General features: G+C 40.0%; 1 protein-coding gene across 6 annotated transcripts in view; it reads right to left on the bottom strand.

Annotated features, from left to right (window-relative positions):
* Positions 1-7,786: 7,786 nt before the first annotated feature.
* Positions 7,787-19,992, bottom strand: part of sept2 (septin 2) — a 78,089-nt gene continuing 65,883 nt past the window's right edge. For 5 of the 6 annotated variants that reach the window (XM_041204428.1, XM_041204435.1, XM_041204420.1 and 2 more), the window contains 5 exons: positions 19,564-19,709; positions 18,109-18,231; positions 13,521-13,578; positions 12,866-12,982; positions 7,787-11,908 (listed from right to left, as the gene is read on the bottom strand). In XM_041204428.1, the coding sequence (XP_041060362.1) occupies positions 12,872-12,982; positions 13,521-13,578; positions 18,109-18,231; positions 19,564-19,709 (438 nt within the window). In that variant the 3' untranslated portion in view covers positions 7,787-11,908; positions 12,866-12,871. The remainder of the gene's footprint in view (positions 11,909-12,865; positions 12,983-13,520; positions 13,579-18,108; positions 18,232-19,563; positions 19,710-19,992) is intronic. The other variant, XM_041204445.1, reaches the window with a different exon arrangement.

Here is a 19,992-nt window from a genome sequence, read left to right as displayed (position 1 = left end):
GCCTTATCTTATTCACTGATGTGCTGGGCTCCCCCATCATTGAACATGGGGATATTTGTGGAGCCTCCTCCTCCAGTGAGTTGTTTAATTGTCCATCACTATTGATGACTGAATGTGGCAGGACTGCCAAGCTTAGACCCTGATCTGTTGGTTGTGGAATTGGTTACCTCCATCTATTACTTGCTGTTTGGCATGCATGGGCTGCTGTGTTGTAGCTTCACCAGGTTGACACCTCATTTTTAGGCATGCCTGGTGCTGCTCCGGCTGCCCTCCTGCACTCTTCATTGAACCAGAGTTGATCCCCTGGCTTGATGGTTATGGTATATTTGGGGATTTCCCAGGCCATGAAGTTACAGATTGTGTTCAAGTATAATTCTGCTGCTGCGGATGGCCCACAGCACCTCATGGATGGCCAGTCTTGAGCTGCTAGATCTGTTTAAAATCCATCCCACTTAGCACAGTGGTAGTGCCACACGACACAATGGATTGTATCCTCAATGTGAAGATGGGGCCTTGTCCCCACAAGGACTGTGTGGTGGTCACTCTTGCCAATAGTATCATGGACAGATGCCTCTGCAGCAGGCAGATTGGTGAGCATGCAGGCAAGTCAGCTTTTTCCTCTTGTTGGTTCCCTCACCACTTGCTGCAGAGCCAGTCTAGCAGTTATGTTCTTTAGGACTTGGCCAGTTCGCTCTTTACTGGCATGACCAAGCCAGTCTTGGTGTTGGACATTGACAGCCCCCACCCAGAGTACATTCTGTCCCCTTGCCCTCAGTGCTTCCTCCTAGTGGTGTTGAAAAATGCCGCAGGCAGCCCCAGGGAGGCTGCCCACGTCGGAGTTGCAGCAGCGAATGGCTGCAGACAATGATGCAGAGACCAGGTGGGAGATGAGGTTGGCTGGGCATTCAGCCCCTGTTTTTCCGACGAGGGCCTCGCCACCATCCTGGAGGGGGTGGCTACCAGAAGGGGCAACCTTGTCCCCAGAGATGGGAGGAGGAGGCCACCTCACCACACAAAGAGGGCATGGAAGAGGTGGCAGACTGGGTGAGCAGCCACGACATGGAATAGGTTTAGCATCTCCATGAAACCTCACTTATTATCATCTGTGCCTGCAATACTCCCTCTGAACAACAAGTGACAATATCCCACAACATGAAGGATTGACTAACCCCTGTCATCTTTACCTACTCCACTCTGTACAAATGGAAAGACTTTCCCTTCACACACAAAATCTTTAAATATTTCTGCAACCTGCTCCTCAAAATTCTCTCAGGTAAATTGTGAACACAATCCCATTTCATTACCTTTTACTGATTCTTCCTGTTTCACCTGTACACAAACCATTGGTTTTTCCTGAGCCTGAACCTCAGAAGCCACAGTACTTTTACTTTCAGAACTTTTCTTTACCCCAATAATTCCAACAAATTTTCCCAGCAATTTCCAACATACTGACTTTATTACAATAAAAACACCTCAATTTTCGAGTGCCACTTCTACCCTCAGTGCCTTCCTTTTTATTTTGAGAAAAACTTCCTGGGAATTTCCACCTATACTCCTCTTCCCTGACTACTCACCTTCCTTTCACCTTTCCATCCTTCTCTGATTTAAAAGGGTAATGAAAAAAAGGGTTTAGCTCTATGAACTGACTCAAAATCATCAGCTATCTCTGCTGCTTGTCTTACTGTTTTAACCCTCTGTTCCTCCTCATAAATTCTCACTACTGAAGGAATTGAATCTTAAAATTCTTCCAAAAGAATTACCACTCTAAGAGCTGCATATGTCATCTCCATCTTTAATGCCTGTATCCACTGATCAAAATTACTTTGTTTTACTCTCTCAAAATCAATAAATTTTTGCCCAGGTTGTTTTCACATATTCCTAAGTTTCTGTCTGTATGCCTCAGGAACCAACTCATATGTACTCAAAATAGCATTTTTTTAAACCACATCATAGTTCACCGACATTTCTTGTGATAGTGAAGGATAAACCTCATGTGCTCCACCCACCAAGCTGGATTGTAACAACAATGTCCAGTTTTCCTATGGTCATTTCATCTGTTTAGCTGTCTTCTCAGATGAAATAAAAAATGCTTCAACATCTCTTTCCTCAAACTTTGGAAGAGCTTGTACAAGCTTAAACATCTCCGCACCGGGTTTTCATCTGGAACTAAGTCCTTCCTCACCTCCTGGTGTCTCTTTTTTAACTGCCAGCATTTTAAGCTGAAATTCTCTCTCTCTGTCTGTTTCCTCCTTTCCTAACCTTGCCATTTCGAATTCCCTTTCCTTTTTTCTTTCTCTCTCCTGCCTTTCTGCCTGTTTCCTCTTTCTTTTTCTGCTGCCTCTATTTCAAGCTTTTTCAGTTCCTTTGCTTGTTCAAGTACAAGCATCTTCATTTGTAACTGAAGAGTCACTACCTCCAGCTGTGATTCACTAGTGTCAGATTTTCGATTATGTCTGTTTTCTTTGCCATTGTGGGTAATCCCAACTGTAACTTACCCACCAATTCCATCAACTTAACTTTATTTACCTTTTGTAAAACAGCCAAAGTTGTAATTTCAACTCCCAGATAAGTCTTAGCAACTGCTAAAGCTGTATTGTAGTCTCGACACTAAAAATATCCTCACACCAACTCCTGAATTCAAAGTGCTTCTCGTACTCATAACCTTAAGATTGACCAACTCCAAATATATCACGGACGAGCCCCCCATTTCTGTTATGGCAGACAGGTAAATGCCAAGCTGCCCAAATTCCAGAGGGAAATTTGAAGCAGCTGCCACAACTATTTGCAATTTGTACCTATTTCAAGATGCGGGCTTTGAATTCAGTAAAAAGGCCCCCAAGTCTTATAGGTTTCTTACAAAGCTAAATTAAACCTTTATTAATGAAAGAAATGATTTTATGCACACAAATTACTATTAGGATAACTTCTTCATCCCCTAATTAATCTAAACCCCAGTTACACCTCTGTTAAGGCAACAGTGAGACACATAGATTTTAAAAGACCCAGGCAAAATAATACACAATACCCTGAACAGTCAAATTCAAAGTGAGTTTTTCTCAGCTTCAGTACCTTGCAGGCAGCAGCTTGAGGCTTAGATGCTGGAGGCTTTTCACATTTGTGTTAGATCATAGAATGCCTGCCCTTACACACAGTCTTCTCTCCTTTATACATATTTTCCCCTTTGAATGCAAATTCCCATTGTTTCACTGTCTTTGGACTTTTACCACTCTAATAATAAAATCTATCATAGTACTAATTTTACCAGTAATCTTTGGGAAAAATAAACACACTGTTTCTTAACTTCTCCTGGCTAGGTGTAACATTTCACTCCCTCTTTTGAATTCAAGCTAGTCTGGTTTATTTAAAAAATGCAATTATTACCTTTACAGCTTACATTCTAAATGCCACCCCCCACCCCCCCCCCCCATGTCTACCTACTTAACATTTCAAACCTAGCTTATCTTCTGATACATCAAAGCCTTCAGACCAGCTGCCTTTAATTCAATTAAGTCCTATACACTTACACACACACCCCCCCCACTATTACTCTACAATAAATTCCAATGTTATGAAAATTATTATATCTTCCTGACAAATTATTGATGTTGAGCATGCTATTCTAACTTCTGTCTTCTGAATGTTTTTCAGTCTCTGTATAGCTCTAACATATTCCTTCACAGATATATAAAATGCCAATGTGATAACTATATTAAAGTTTAGCAAGGTCCCAGCTAATGTGTAATGGGTTGGAGCCAAGTATCATGATCAAATAGGCAGTGCAGGAGCTGGGAGCACACATTCAGGAGAGAGGGAAATGGAATTGTTGTGATTGGGGGAGGAAATGGTGGTGTGTGTAAGGAAGTGGGAAGAGACAAGAGTGGTGAAAGGAAATAGACATCCAAGATTCAAGGTTGGGTTTGGAAGTAAAGAGTCCCATCTGGAGTATACTAGTAGTCGACTGAGAAGACACCTGGAAGCATAGCAGCAATGGGAATCACTAGGATCCAGTAAAATTAGGGAGAGGTAGTTGAGGCCTGGGATCCCTTGGGAGTTTGGGTAACTCCTGAGGAAATAATTAAGTTCTTCCCCTTAGGAGAGCTCAACCAGCAGCACTTGGCAAGGAGGCTGTGGAGTTTGCATCTGCTGTAGAATGGGGTCTTGCAATATCAGGGAGAGATTAGCACTTGAAAAGATGATGACTGGAGCCTTTAAGCCATCAGGGAAATTAAGTCCACAAGCACTGGAAACTGGTCTTACAGTTTAATGTTTACAGCATGATTATGAGGCACAAGCTGAACTCTCAAAACATTTCATATCACCTTATACTAAGCATTAGCAACTAATGTTTTACTAGTTTCTGCAGTTAAATTGATTATTAAAACAGCAAAATGTGTTACTAGTGTGTGTGTGAAACATAGCATGTAGAATTTATAACAGCATATTATCCAGTGAGGATACATTTGAAAAAACCTTAAATCCAAAATAAAAACAGAAAATGCTGCAAATACACAAAAGCTCAATCCACATCTGAAAGGGTCAAGCCAGGTTAGTGCTTCCAGTGGAGATCAATAAAACTGTTTTTGCAGCATTTTTAATTTCAAGTCTCCAGTGTACTCCACTTGTGAATGAAGTGTTTTCAGCTTAGACACAAAGTTTGGTAATGCTGCAAAGCAGAGTAAGAAAGACTTGCATTCCTATCGCATCTTTCACAGCTTCAGGACATCCCAAAGTACTTTACATCCAGTGAAGTACTTTTTGAAATGTAGTCATATTTTAATGTAGAAAAAGCAGCAGCCAATTTGTGCGCACGCTCCTATAAATGTCAAAAACTGATATTATGATATTGCAATGTTTATAGTGATGTTAGCTGAGGGATTAATTTTGGCCAGGATACCAGGGAGAACTCTTTGAAAGAGAGCCACAGGATCTTTTGCATCCAGCCAATGGGGCAGATGAGGTCTTGGTTTAATGATAATCCAAAATATGGTACATCTAACAGTGCCATTTTAGATTTCATTCTCAAGTTGAGTGAATCTTGAACCCACAACCTTGTACTCAGACATGAGTGCTTTCACTGAGAATCAAAAAGAACTCGCGCTTATATTGCACCTTTCATGACCACAAAACATCTCAAAATACTTTGAAGTGTAGTCACTGTTGTAATGCAGGAAATATGACAGCCAACTTGTACACAGCAAACCCCCACAAACAGCATTGTGATAATGACCAAATAATCTATTTTTGCTATGGTTCATTAAAGGATACTTACTGATCAGGACACCAGGATAACTCTCCTGTTCTCCTTCAAAATAACGCTGCGGTCTCTTTTATGTCCACACAAGGGCAAATGCAACCTCTGTTTAATGTCTCATCTGACATCTCAGCCTTGTGACTCAAAAGCAAGAGTTCTACCAACTGAGCCACAAATTAAGCTAATTAAGCCAGTGCTCCCAGTGAGAAGTTCAACTCCAAGGGATCACAGATTAAAGAATATTATGTTGTTTCGCTATCCACCTCATTTGATGGAATCTCAGCCAGAATCCAGTAAGATATGTATTGGAATGATATGATCCTGCAGAGTCTTGATGAAATCCTGTATGGTCCACGAATTCTTAATATAACTTTATAGGATGCTTTCATAAACTGGCTTGAGGTTTTGTAAATTACTCATGGGGATCCGATTTCTGGAATGATGTAGGGATTAAGAAGGTTTCAGGGTCATTGTGCAGGGTAAGTATCATTGGTATGGGTATCTATGGAATGCAAGACCACCTGTGGGTGCAAGATTGCCTAGCTATCTCTGGGCAACAAATGTAGCAAAAAGACTGCATTGTTTAATTGAGAATTACAGCATAAAATAACTCTATAGCCACAATTTATTTTGTAGGATAAACAAGAGTCAAATGCATTTAGTACAAATACGTGCCTGGCATTATTTTGATTTGCAGTCATGATTATGTGAGGAGCTATACTTGATCTGATAATCAACAATTGCACAATTCTCATTTTATGTAACTCGTATACATATTGTTCTTGCATATGTCGACATGTTGTTCGGTGTCATTGTGCTTCATAATACTCCTGTTAAGTGCTTTGGGACATTTAGTTATTACCTCAGCGCTCTGAAAATTAAAAAGGCTTGCACTTGTATAGCCCCTTTCACAACCTCAGGATGTCCCAAGATCCTTTACAGTCAACGAAGTACTCTTGAAATGCAGTCACTCTTCTCAATTTGCACACAAGCAAGATTTCACAAACAGTAACACTTTTTTTTAAGTGACGTGATTAATGGATACATATTGGCCAGGTCACAGGGTAAACTTCATTGTTCTTCAAAATAGGATCATGGGTTCTATCATATCCACTTGAGAGCAGACAGATTAGTCTGGCCATTTGTTATAAGTCATGATAGTAGTAATTTGCCACCATGTGTATATATTTAACTTGTGTAAATTAATAAGTGTTTTACTTTAATGTAAAACCCCCTGAAAACTGGTGGTCTGATTCCTGAATTTAGAGCTGCATCTCAAACATAACCACTTAAAAATATAGGTTATGACAGTCATTTGTTTCCCTCTAGAATTTTTAAATAACAGCTTTATCAATGAGTGGGTCATAACACATAGGAACTATTAACATATGATTGTTTTGCAGAGAGAGTCTGAGAAGTTATGTTCAATTTTGATAAGGATAGCATCGTCAGATGTACTCCCACTGGCACTTGCTAAACTAGTTGGGCTGAAACCAATTGGACGTGTCAAGACTAATCTAGAAAGATGTGGAAGAGTTCAAATTCCTCCAACATTGAGACAAGTTCAGGGAGCTGTTTAGTTCAACTTAAATGAACTAGCATGAATCTACTTTTAAAAGGAGGTAAATAAGGCTTTGATGTTTAGCAATGCAACTTAGTAAACTGAAAACCTGTGAACATTGTGGGATATAAACAGAAAATGCTGGAATTACTCAGCAGGCTGTTATTGAGAATGAGAGAGAAAGCGTTAACATTTCAGTTGTGATCTTTCATCAGAACTAAGAAAACTTAGAAGTGTAATAGGTTTTGAGCAATTGAAATGGTGAAGGTGGGAAGAACAAGAGGGAAAGTGAGAGATTAGACAACAAAAGGTTCCATTGTGCAAGGCCAAAGGGAGTGGTAATGGCGCAAGGAACAAAGATGTGCCTGAAGGTGGCGGCAAGATACCAGCTGTCTGAATGAAGGGGAGAATAAAAAACCAACAAAAAAAAAAAAATACAGGACAGCCTTCTGGACTCATTGAGTTCAACAATTTTAGATCATAATCTCTGCCCCAATTTTGTTTTTTTTCCAGCTTTTTTTCCCCAACGTTTCTTAATTCATTATTTTGCATGCAGATGGCTGCTATCCTATCTCCTCCAGACACATTTTTTGTTTCTTGTCCCATTACCACTCCCTATAAAAGGCAGAATGCTATTGAAAGCTTCAGAGTCAGAGAATAGGGCAAGCAAGCAAAAAGAAAAGGTCAAATTTTAAAATTTACAAGGTGGGTGAGAAGAGTTGCCCAATTTGGCACTACAGTCCCTCTTCCCAAAGGATGGCAATTTAATATTGCTATGAGGCTTTGTCGTCTGGCTCAGTATTGTGCACACACCACCCCAAAGACATATAAAGTGAGTGGGGTGGTGGTATAGTCCCAGTTCTTATTTCCAAAAATCACTGGCAAGGGCACCTTACAGTCTGTCATTGCATCTGTCATATAATTATTTCAACTGCAGTATGTTTATTAAATCAAAGCTAGACAATCAGCTTCGGTATTTTGTACGAGTTTATTATGATGTTTTAGTGAGCAAGCATATACATGAAATGACATTGTTATACTAACCAACCAATTGGACAGGGTTGTATTTCATTATTACTGCCTCAATCGCCAGTACATCCACAGATATGGCTAAGCCACAGGCCATCAGACACAATGCTCTGACAAGTCCAGCCTCACTTCTAAACCTACCAGATAATTCAGACATTGCAACCGGATACAATACTGAAATGGTTAGCAGTTCCAAAACAGCTTCTGAATTCCCAGACTTTAAAACACATGAAAGTAACACTAACAATATTTTGGCAGTATAAAAGCTTCATAACTTGGCACCTTGACACCTAAATGGGTCACTGGCACTCCAATCAGAATGGAAGTACAGAATAACAGTCAGAAGTACAGACACTCAAACTCTTCCCCTCCTTCAGGAGAATTGCCTGAGCATTAACTGGAAACAGCCTGCATAACTGTAGAGCTATTGGTTCCACCTCCCTCTCCCACACTGAACTCCATTTTCCCTCAACTGTTTTAGCCAAAATACAAGGAACATTTTGTAATTGGTTTTTCACTAAAATTAGAAGACAAAAGAAAATCTGAATTAGTACTGGAAGAGACTGTGATAGGAAGTATAAGCAAGTATGTTCCCTTTTTCTCGTTTCAGTCTCATAACAGGTTGGCACCAAAGAGAAGGGTCAGCTTTCTAAGGCAACATGTACCACACGTGCAACAGGATAAAAATACTAACTATTTCGCACATCAAAAGCTTTGATCTAAAACACAGTATTGTGTTATTTGTTGAGTGCAATGACGATGCTGTTTCTCCCCACTATCCCATTTTACAAAGCTCATTTGGAGTGGTATCAAACTATGACTTTGAGGCAGATGGCCAATCCTACCAAGTGCAACTTCATTTGTTTAATACTATTCAATTGCAAAAATGGTGAAAACTACAAAACTCACATTCCCCCAGATCTTGTTTGCACACTAGTTTGCAATTGTACTGATCTGAAAATAAATGCAGGCAAGAGCCATTGGTTGTGGGAACTTCCTCCGCTCATTACTATGAGTCAGGTACTACTGTGATTGCAAAGAACCTTGTTGGATTCACAGTATATTAACGTGCTGTATCAGAGGTTTCTATAAGATGTATGTGACTTCAAACTTGGCAAAGAACTAATTACACTAGGTCAAGGAATGTTCTGTTGACAACAAGTCCATTTACAAAATGCTTTCCCAGCACCTATATAATTTGCCAGTTAAAACAAGAGTAGCTTTAATGTCAAGCTGAAGTACTTTGAGAAACATACAGATTTAAACATAAGCAACCGCATGTATGAGCATCAATTTGTGCAGTTCTATATTGATGATACTTATGAAATTAATTTTATTGCATTTAAGTGAATGTACTGGATTTGCTGAGACATGTCCATACACAGGGTATGATTTGACCACCCAGACACACTGGAGCCCAAGGAACACAATTTATTTCTCAGGAGCAAACACATGCTTATTGCATATGCCTTAAAATGTTGTTAGATGTCTGAGATATTATTCTCTTCATAGATGGCAAGACTAATTTTTTCTCAGTTAGCTAAAATATTTCCATCAGGATGCCAATCCACATCCCCAACTCCACTGTGGACATCACCCGTTATCCATCCAAGTTGCTGCACTTTTGCTGGTTTTGTTCCACTGCTCCAAACATTATAACGCTTAGTTCATCCAAAGCTCTGCAACTGCAGGGCACTGAACCTGCCTTTTCCCTTTCTGCATTTTGCATGCCTAGATGTTTGGAAAGGTTCGCTGGTTAATAAACCCAAAATCAGAACTCCAAGATTTGTTAGAATTGGCAACTTAAATTATGCAGGGATTAATGGGCACGTGGATTTAAATTTGTAGTACCTCTTCCCCCAATTACAGGCTGCACGTTTTGATCTATACAGCTCAGGAGGGCAAAAGCTTGGAGACTCTGCTGTGGCAGTCTAACCAAAGGAATTGAATTTATTGGCAATTCTTATAAATAGATTTAAATATAGGACGTCGGAATGAGATTCCAGCTCTTGCCAATTATAGGTGCCAATAGAGCCATGAAAAAAATTCAAGCGGCTACTAACATGCAAGAATTAGCATAAACTGCACAACATTTGAGATTGCAACAATATGTTGTTAAGAGCCTTCAGAGTTTGAAGATGTCTTCTGCCAAATGCTACAATAACCCTTTTAAGGAGCATTTTACCTGAAATGTCTGGTTCCTGAATAATAGTCTGTTGAGCACATCTAAATACAGTCTGCAGGCAACTCACTTAGAAAGAGTGAGCCACAAAGTACTCTCAGGAAGACTCACCACTGCTGATAAAAAAAAAAGTACATGCTCTGAGGCAAGTCTGAACCGTTGGCAAGAATTTTTAAGCAAATCTGGTCGAAGTAATGATGATCATCTCTAGTTGAGTAGTAAGAAAGGCTCTGACATTTCCGTACTGACTGATGTCAACATTTACTCTGAACATGCAAGCTAGATACGCTATAACCTATTTTACCAATAACCTTTTAAGATGGTTTGAGGACTTTCAAAGGAAAGGTGGTGTGGGGCCAGGTAAATAGCCATGTTCAATCCAATAACTCCACTAGAATTTTAATATACCTCATGATGAATCTAGTGTAAAACACACAGATTGCTTTTTTTTAAAAATAATACAGGTTTTTCAGTTACAGCCCATGTATAGGCTCATGTTGGGGTTGAGGATGAAATAACTGAAGCTGTCTAGTGCACAAAGCCTGATGACAAATTGTATGTGCAATTTGTGCAGTTTTCCAACAGTGAATGTGAACGATCAGATCAAATGGTGACAGTGCACTGAAGACATTCTGACATTGCTACTGCCCATTATAATACAGGAAAGTAGTGTACACATGGTATCAATTCAAAAGGGCTGTATTTTGGAAACATTTTACTGAATTAGGATAAGGAATTAAATAATCTAAAATGAAACACGGAAAACAAATCAGTGGATTAGTTATCCCCAAGGATTATCAGAGTAAACAGACTTGATCTCCAGTTAGGATTTTTTTTTCTCAATCCAATTCACTGCCTATAGGAATTTAAATTTTTTTATAGCCATCCATTTGCAGATCTCTTAAAAACCAGTAGCCAGCAATTTGTGAGAAGACTGCATTCTTACTGTGCTTCCCACAAGCACATTACAGAATACCACTAACTCCCTCTTTCCCTCAAATTATGGCATGCCAGTTCTCCTACCCTCCCCCAAAAAGTAAATATGAACCTATACAAGGGAAAATCAACAATGGAAACGCCATGCATCAAGGCTCAGTTACGTGGGGCTGCACCATTAAAATACAGCTCGTTAAACTGTCAGCTGAGCAGAATCATGGGCCAAGAGCCCCTGCACCACAGTGAGGTACACAAGGTAAGCCTCACAGCAAAGGAGCAGCAAGTACATTAGCAAGAGAAAAGGTCATTGAACAAAACTTCTACTAAACCTTTGTACTTTTGACAAATATTTCTGTTCTGAGCTGAGAGATAGAAGTGTGCAGAACACAATACTGGGGAGACAGCATATAATAACTGTTTATACATACAATAACCTGGTTCATCACCAGAAAGCATTAAACATCAAGGTCCAGGGATTATATTCAACCTGCATCTACCTTCAGTATGGATCAGCAGCAATACCTGGTACATCTCTCCAAACCTTCCCCACCTCACCCTATACATATCAAACCAGGTGGTATTATTTAATAAAATTGGCTACAGTTCCTTTATAATCAAACTTTTCCAATAATAGTGGCTTTTGCACCCTTGACCAGTGTTGTAAATATTTTATACCAAGTACTAGAAAGCTACAACTTCATAAAAAGGTACATAAGTACAAAAAGTAACATAACTGGAATTAAGAATAACGTAAGATCGCCATACATAATATATAAAAAAGAGAAACTATCACAGTAAAAAAATCTAGCAGAAATAAGAGTACAAAGGTTACAATACTGCATTGTGAACTAAGCACGGAAATCAGCTGCCAACACTGGCTACCATATTCTCCGCACATCAAATCCCTTTCCACTTCTGCTTCAAGGTGGTGGATTTCTTCAATCTTTGCCTGTAACAGATTGTGATAAAAGGATAACATTTTAGAAGTAATGTATATCATGAAAATCTAATGGCTTTAGTTACTTTAGAACTGGACCTCACATTTAGTCCTCTCTTAAACTTAACTTCTTGGTATTGAACCTTGCAGACTTGGGTGACAACAGATTCAATTCAAGGTCCATGCTGGATCACAGGAACAGGAGTGGACCATTAAATCCACACCCCTGGCAGCTGCCTTCAATAGTCTAGGCCTTCTGGAATTTCAGCCCCATCTTCCTTTAAATACATCACAAAATCCACCTCTGTAACAACATTTTGGTCACTTTTCAGAGTTCAGTCTTTGGCTCGGTATCATGTTTTCTACCTTGTACATCTGAATCATTCAGAAGCTGGATTAGTGCCTTAAACCAATGGCAAAACCACTGTTCGGATTTTATTCTTTTACTATGCGTTGTTTGTTGCAAGTTTTTCCAAAGGCATTTAAAGGATGGCAATGAAGTCAGATTTTATAATGTAGAAACCTTGGCTCCAATTGTGTATGTTCTTATTCTGGAAACCAGACTAAGTTAATATCCCTTCTGTATAATTCAAATTCAACACAGACTCAGCTCCTCATTTGCGTTCTGATGCAAGTGTATTTCATGAGGTTCTAATAAGACCCTAAATGGTTTCCGTTTCAAACCATAAACGTCCAGACTGAGAAAAACTTCAACTCACCATCTTTTCCTCCCAGATTTGCTATGTCCTTCCTACATATTCTATATGACCAACTCACTCCCAGGATTACTGTGCATCCACATCAAGTTCTCAACTATTCACATTTACTGTCCTTGTCCTTTCCCAGGCTTTCTGCTTCACTGGCATCCACAAATTGCTCCATCAGATTACTAGGACACTGCACCACCTATACTTCCTAGTCAATCCCTCTAAATTGATTAACTTGTAACTTGTGCATGGTAATACTCACTTCAGTTTAGACATGCTGACTGTGCACACTGCTGGTGTCTCCATCTCCTCCTGGCTTCTGCATCTGCATCTGCATCTGAGCCTGCATCTGGGCAATCATCTGCTGCATACGGCGCAACTGAGAGAAAGCATGTTAACATTTTGGTCATTGAAGTAACTGCTAAAGAAACAGGCACTAATGTTGCAGAGTTCACAGAAAGTCACCACTTCAAACTGGGAGAACTGATCGAGTGCTGAGGCTATCATAGCCCAAAAATACTCAGAACCTGATCATGAAACATGAAAACATTCAATAAGAAACTGACTTTCCATAACGTCAGGATAGGAATCTCAGTGCAAGGCAGAGATTCAGCAGTCAGCTGTGCTGTGTACCTGTCATGGAATATATTAGGCCATCTCAAGACACTGTGGCACAAGGGCCCAACTGCACACCATAAGGCAACAATGGAGGGGTCAAGACTATTAGTCATACCATTTGAAGACTCCAAATGCAGGTATCTCACCTTGCAGTAATATACATAACCTAAGTGAAAGGTGTGTATAACTTTTATAGAAATCAAACCCCCATCCCTCCCCTTGATCAAAGCAGTGCCAACTGAGAAATAGATGTTAAAAAGGAGGGCAATGGATATTTCCTGCATTATTCCAACTCTTACCTCCGCTTCTTTCTCCAACAGGATCTGGTCCTTATCCTGAGGTTGCTCTTCCCCTTTCCTGAGAGATTGGACAGTATTAGATACACAAAAGCATCGATCCATTCCAAACCAGGTATCTTACCTCATCTGGATTACTATCAAATACCTGACAGCTAAAATAAACAATATGAATTTAACCAGACCTTCAAATCATTAGCAAAATGCTGCCTGGAATTAAACAGCACCCCTATGGCAACTGCAACTTTACTAAACTTGTTCTCAAATTGTCCCTTTTAGAAAAAGTCTTAGGCCTGGTATCATTCTTCAAGTTTTATGCTCATTTTACTGCCTGCCAGAGTCAGCCTGTAGGATGATCACACTTAGCAAAAATAGTGGCAAAACCATTCAGAAGAATGTCCCACTAGAAGCAAACCAGAAGATTTACACTGACTTGGAAACCTGCAGCCAAGTCCAGTATTTGAGCTTGTTTTGTTTTATTTAATTAGACACCTTCAGTTTTCTAACAGGTAGTATGAAGAAGCCAATGACTTTTGCAATTCATAGTTCTCAAAGAATTAGTATTTTATAAATGTCACACGTAGGCAAGGTCACAACTTGAGGCAAACTCCAGGAAATGGATTAGCAGCTCCTGGTCAGAGGCGATTCAGTCTTCTATCCTCCCTAACAATTTAATTTAACCCAATGCTGAGAAGTTGCTTCACAAGCATGGACTTTTTGTTTCCCCAGGTAATGATCCTCAAAAGAATGCAGCACAGTGCTCACTCCATGCAATAATCTGCAGTGATTCATGTTTTACACTAACCACTCAAGACTGGATTCAGAATCAGTTTGCTTCAGACTCCTCGACAGAAGAGGATATCCTTCACCTATCCCATCCTGGCCAAAATCAGACTTAATCTGTTTGTGCTACATTTGAACTTGGGCAAAGGACAGTGCCTAATCCAATACATCAACAGGCACTTCTAACTAGTGTCTAGAATCTGCTCTCTATATTACAATGGCAGCATGAATGTGATGCAATATTTTCCCCAACCATTAAGCTTCAGTTTAACAGCACATTCCACTCAGGGGACATCTTCAGTCAACCGTTATCTGTGATGGTGTGTGTGATCACCATTAGAATGGAACCAACCGAAAACATGGCTCACATCAGGACAACCTCCCCACAGAATTGTTCATGTTGTTAAACATTTTGTACTGCAACACCAGGCCCAACGTTAGTTTAGAACTTGTGACTGTGGAGATACCCTTCCTTCAAAACAAGGACGTTCTGTACCTCCAAACCATCCATCAAATGATGAAGGCCATGAATCATTTGCAAAACAATTTTTAAAACAAAGTGTAAATTAATATTCAAGAATGTGAGGAAAGGAGAAAAATGAACAAACATATAAAAGGAAAGAGGAAAATAGTAATAAGGAAGTGAATTAGGGGAAAACAGGGATCTAATCTTGTCAGGCTAAGCTTCCCATTTCAGATAAATGGCATTAAATGCAATGCCTCACCTAAATATTTTCTTTAACATTAGATGATTAAGTTTGACAGCTAGTAAATTTAGAAAAATGCTAGAAAGAAAAGCACTTCAAATCATAACCATCCTTGTGTCATCCCTCAAATACAAACAAACATCAAGCAAAAACAGAGCAAAAAAAAAATGAAAGCACGACAAGGTTACAGCATAATTATATTTTCCTGGAAAGCTAGGTTAGACGCATGGGGAAGCACATACGACCTTTCCACTTGTTAACGAAGCATATAAACAACCCTTAAACACATTGCTTTACAGCTTTGTTTGAAGGGCACAGAACCTGTCATGAACTGTCTACAGGAGTTATCACTGTGCAATTTGGGTTATTCTGGGGTAAAGGAAATATTTTCATACAATAGGTTATTATGACATGGGCTGCATTATCACAATATTTTAAAAGGAATCAAACATTTGAAAAGGACCTCACCTAGCAGGGAAATGGGGGCTATACTGTATGGTTCTATGGAGCTAATATCAAATTAGGCACAGGTAAATTGGATCAAATGGCCTCCTTGTGCTTAATTTGCTTTGCCTCCATTGAAGTTTATGAAATTGTATAGTAAAGGTTTGAATATTTCCTAATCCATCCAACCACACACACTCAAATATTCAATGCATTTCAGTTAGAACCCTTAACAAAATGCCATATTCTGCTTTTAACAGTCAGAGCCCAACTGGGTTTGAAGAATCGCCCCACACTACATTGGAACCAATCAATCTTTCTACCTATGGCAGACAGTGCCCAAACACAAATACATGCAGCCAAGAAAGCTGTGGAACAACGTAGACCTTTCAGCCAAGGAACATGTGGCTTTTTAGCAGGAGGACACTAAATGGTAAAGGGAGCAACAAGCTGATTTGATGATTCAATTGGTGTGGAAATTAAAATAGGCTGAAGCAACTTTAATAAATACATGTTGCAAACACTAGTGTTACGTAAGTAACTGACACTACACCTTTTATAAAGGCTCATACAAAATATTTTCTACAGTGACCTTATTGGAATGCAGGAATACTGTGTAGTATAAACAGCAGCCAAGGGTGGAGCAGTCAAACAAATGTGCAAAAGATCCCCGGTTCCTCTGGCAACCCAATTAGAATGGGGTGATTTTCTTTTCAAATAACAAACCAATGACTTTCAGCCAAACAGCCATCGCAAAACAGTTTTAACTTCACGGCAATAGCAGCAATCAGCAATGGGGGGGCAGCTGCCACAGTTGGCACTCTGACAGTGTCACCGTACAACCTTGTTACCATTTTGCATGTGGTCCTGTGTCCCTGGAAACAAAGTGGTACAAGCATGTCCTGTATTGGCAGTGGGCACATGTTTTAAATGTAGCAGGTTGGGACATACTTTGAGCTCAATGCAATCTTAAAATTACTCCTACCAAATCGGCATAAGAGACATCCCAGCTTATTAATCCATATACCTTCTTTTCAGGAACTGTGCTGCTCAAGATGGGGAAAGGATAGATATTAAACATTACTCAAAGAAAGGCGGAGAACCTTCTTAAATTTCAAACATTTTTAAAAGGAAACACTAGATCTGGCTTCATGGACACCAAGAGATAAGATCCAATTCATGTAGCATACAATCTGATTAGTTTCTTCATTAACATGTGTCCCATTGGCTTCCACTTCTGGTATAACTGCAAACACACAGAATTAATAAAAAGGATAGTTGGAAACAGATCAAAAAGGACCTCCTCAACTCCTCAAGTTTTCACCAATGTGCGCTGCATACCACACCTTTCCCCAGTGTGTGTCACATACTGAGCAACTCTGAGACACTACAGACTCAACAAGTGGTATAAGTCACTCTGGAATTTGTTTATACAAAAACTGTCTTTCAGAACATGAGACCATCCACTTTTATTAATGGGCTTCAACATTGCTTTGTCATGTGCTCAGGGCTCAGCCCCACTGTCCTCTAACTAACCTTAAACTGCAACTTTTTGTGGACACAGCACAAGGCACTGAACATACCAATAAGAGTCTTTACATGGGAGTGTGGGAAGATACTCCTTCTATCTCCCAAATGTAGTTTGTTTTTCTGCAGGGGAGGGGTTAATGAAATTTAATGTAGAGCTAATGGCATGGAATTGTACAATCTGACGCTAGTAAAACCACACTGCACCTTCCTGACACTGGAAACACCGCAAAGACTTCAAAATTTGGAGAAAGGTCTTCCTTTGTTACCAGAACTAAAATGGCTTCAGTGGAGCTACTGCAGGCTGGCAAGCTCAGCTAGCCAGTCACTCCTGCATTGTTTAGTCACAGTGGCTGATAGATTCAAATAGGAATGAGCTTCCCCTTCAAATACCTAAAAGAGGAAGGCCAGAATACAAAAGAGACCATTTTCTGGATGAGTGAAGAACCTTAGGTGAACTGCCTTATGGCCAGGAATTGTTCTAAAGCCATACATTAGTTGCTATGGAAATCAGGAACTGTGTTGGGATTCTCTTCTGAAGAGATTTTATAAATAGAATAATTTACATTTTGATGTGCTGCGAGTAGTCTGATTGGATTCATTTTTAAGTCATCCATATTAGGGCCATTAGCAGATACAAGTCAGCACCCAGTTTAAAACTGAGGAGCTGAACTGGTAAGGGAAGAGGCCCAATTCAGGTCGCAAAGATACTGTGTTCCATCAGTTCCTGATTCTAATACACACAGATCAGGTGGCTTCAAGGATCAGCTCATCTGTGTGAGGAGAGACATCTTACTTTCGAGTAGAAAGTGCCAGGTTTGAGCTCCAAGGCTACTGGTTAATGATTAGGTGAATTTAGTCCCTTCCAGGTTAGGAATACATAAGCAGTAACACAAAGGAAAACACAACGGCATGTTTTATCTACATCCTTTTCCATCTAGGTGAATACAGGTAGTTCAGAATAGGGGAATTAGAGGAATGGGATTCTAGACCAATTGCATGCCCTCTCCTTGGGAATAGCTGCACACTATCCCTTCACACACTGGGTGCAGGTTGTGGCATAACAGAAGCTTCTGTTCAAATGTTTTTCAGAGGGCGAGAAGGTAAAGAGACAGGTGACAGATACGTACGAAGGAGAAAGAGGGAGAATGTAACCATGTGAAGACAACCTGCCGCCCCGTTTGAGACGCTCCGAGCGAAAGTTTTCATAGTGAAGATCCTGGGTCACCTCCTGCAGATCCTGCATGTGTGTACTGGACAATTGAAAGAAAATGGACATTAGAACTGAGAGGGTTTTTTTGGAACAAATTGAGTAATGCAGCTAATTAGTCTCTTCGAACTGAGCAGGACCAAATATAGTCCACATCAGTAAATGTTTACCTGTTCAATGCCAAGTTGTTTGAAATACTGATCAGTACAACTAGTGTCTAAAAACAGTAAAACATTCCATCAAAACAGCCCTAACACTGAGTAGTGAGAATCACAACTTGATGCCGAACAAATGCACACCTTGAAACCAGAGTGAAGGTTAGATATGGTCCCAGCTGAAAAGTTAGCTGCTCGCAGAGAGTAAATGTGACTCTTATAGTATTAAGCCACAAATGGCAAAAAGACCAGGCCCAACCCTAGATCTACACCAAGATAGTGGACCTTAACCAAGACAATAGTAAAGGTGCAATAACTGGCCTCAGTTGTTCATAGCTTTAAGGAATTGAAAAAAAAAGTCAAGCTGCTTTTCTGGATTGCTTCTCAAACACTTTCACTTGAAAAAAGCATGTCAATGTTGAGCAACAACAGGAGCTGACTTGGCTATGGCCCGCAATTTAATTAGCCCATCTATACTCAATGACCAAGTTCATACCCAAAGAATTGTGCAAAGCATTAGAAGGGTTGTGGGGATGAGCAAAACTGCACCCCCGCATGAATCAGTGCCTCCAAAAGAGGACGGGCGTGGAAAAAAAACCGAGAGAAAAAGGCTAATTTTTCTCCAATTGTATATACAATGTTTTTGTACAAACATTCAAAACCACTGAAAGACCTTATCCCAGAGAACTCTTCTAAGTATCTGCTGTGCACATTTAAAACTGTAATAGCTAGTTCATGTGTTTTTTTTTATTCTTTCATGAGATGTGGGCATTGCTGGCAAGGCCAGCATTTATTGCCCATCCCCAATTGCCCTTTTGAAGGTAGTGGTAGCCCTCTTTTGGAACAGATGCAGACTTTCTGTAGGGGGATAATACGCCTTGAGTGGGCAGTTAAGAGTCATAACTGTGGGTTTGGAGTCACATGTAGGCCAGGCAAGGTCAGCATATTTCCTTCCCAACAAGACAGAAACTAGGCAGGTTTTTATCATGACCATGATAGTTTCATGGTCATTATTAAAGACTAGCTTTCAATTCCTGATTTTATTAAATTTCAAATCCTACCACAGCATCTGGTGGAAGTTAACTCGAGTCCCCAGAGCATTAGCCTAGACCACCAACATTATCACTACATCCCCACCTCCCCTGAACATCCATCTGAATATTGCACTGGGGGTGAATGGATCAACACACTGCTATGACATGTACAGCCAGGGCACTTACATTAACATGGTCCTCAGCTTCAGGAAGTCATTGTGCTCTGGATTCTCCACTTCCACTACTCCCCATGGATACAGACGCCCTCGGACTTTTTTACCTTTCGCCTCAATCAACTGATTCGATCCAACAACAGCAAAGGGGATACTGGCCTGTATTCACAAGAGAGAACACTTCAGGACAACATCGTAGTTGTTCCAAAACTGACCACCTAAAGGAAAAACAATCTCCCACCGTGGCTTCTGCTGCATGACCTAGATGCACATTTGGCCAAAAGCTTTATACAGAATTGTGGCGGCAAGTGAAAACACAAACATAATCAATCCTAAAGACCAGGTATAATCTTACACATCTGTTCATGGAGGTAATGTGTACACAAGCTTGAGAGGTTCCTTACTCATAGGTGAACCAAACATGACAGACAATCTCATATGA

This window comes from Carcharodon carcharias, chromosome 2 (assembly GCF_017639515.1).
Source record: "Carcharodon carcharias isolate sCarCar2 chromosome 2, sCarCar2.pri, whole genome shotgun sequence".
Classification (NCBI taxonomy): domain Eukaryota; kingdom Metazoa; phylum Chordata; class Chondrichthyes; order Lamniformes; family Lamnidae; genus Carcharodon; species Carcharodon carcharias.
Note: the sequence above shows the minus strand (reverse complement) of the source record. Positions and strands in the feature narration are given on the sequence as shown.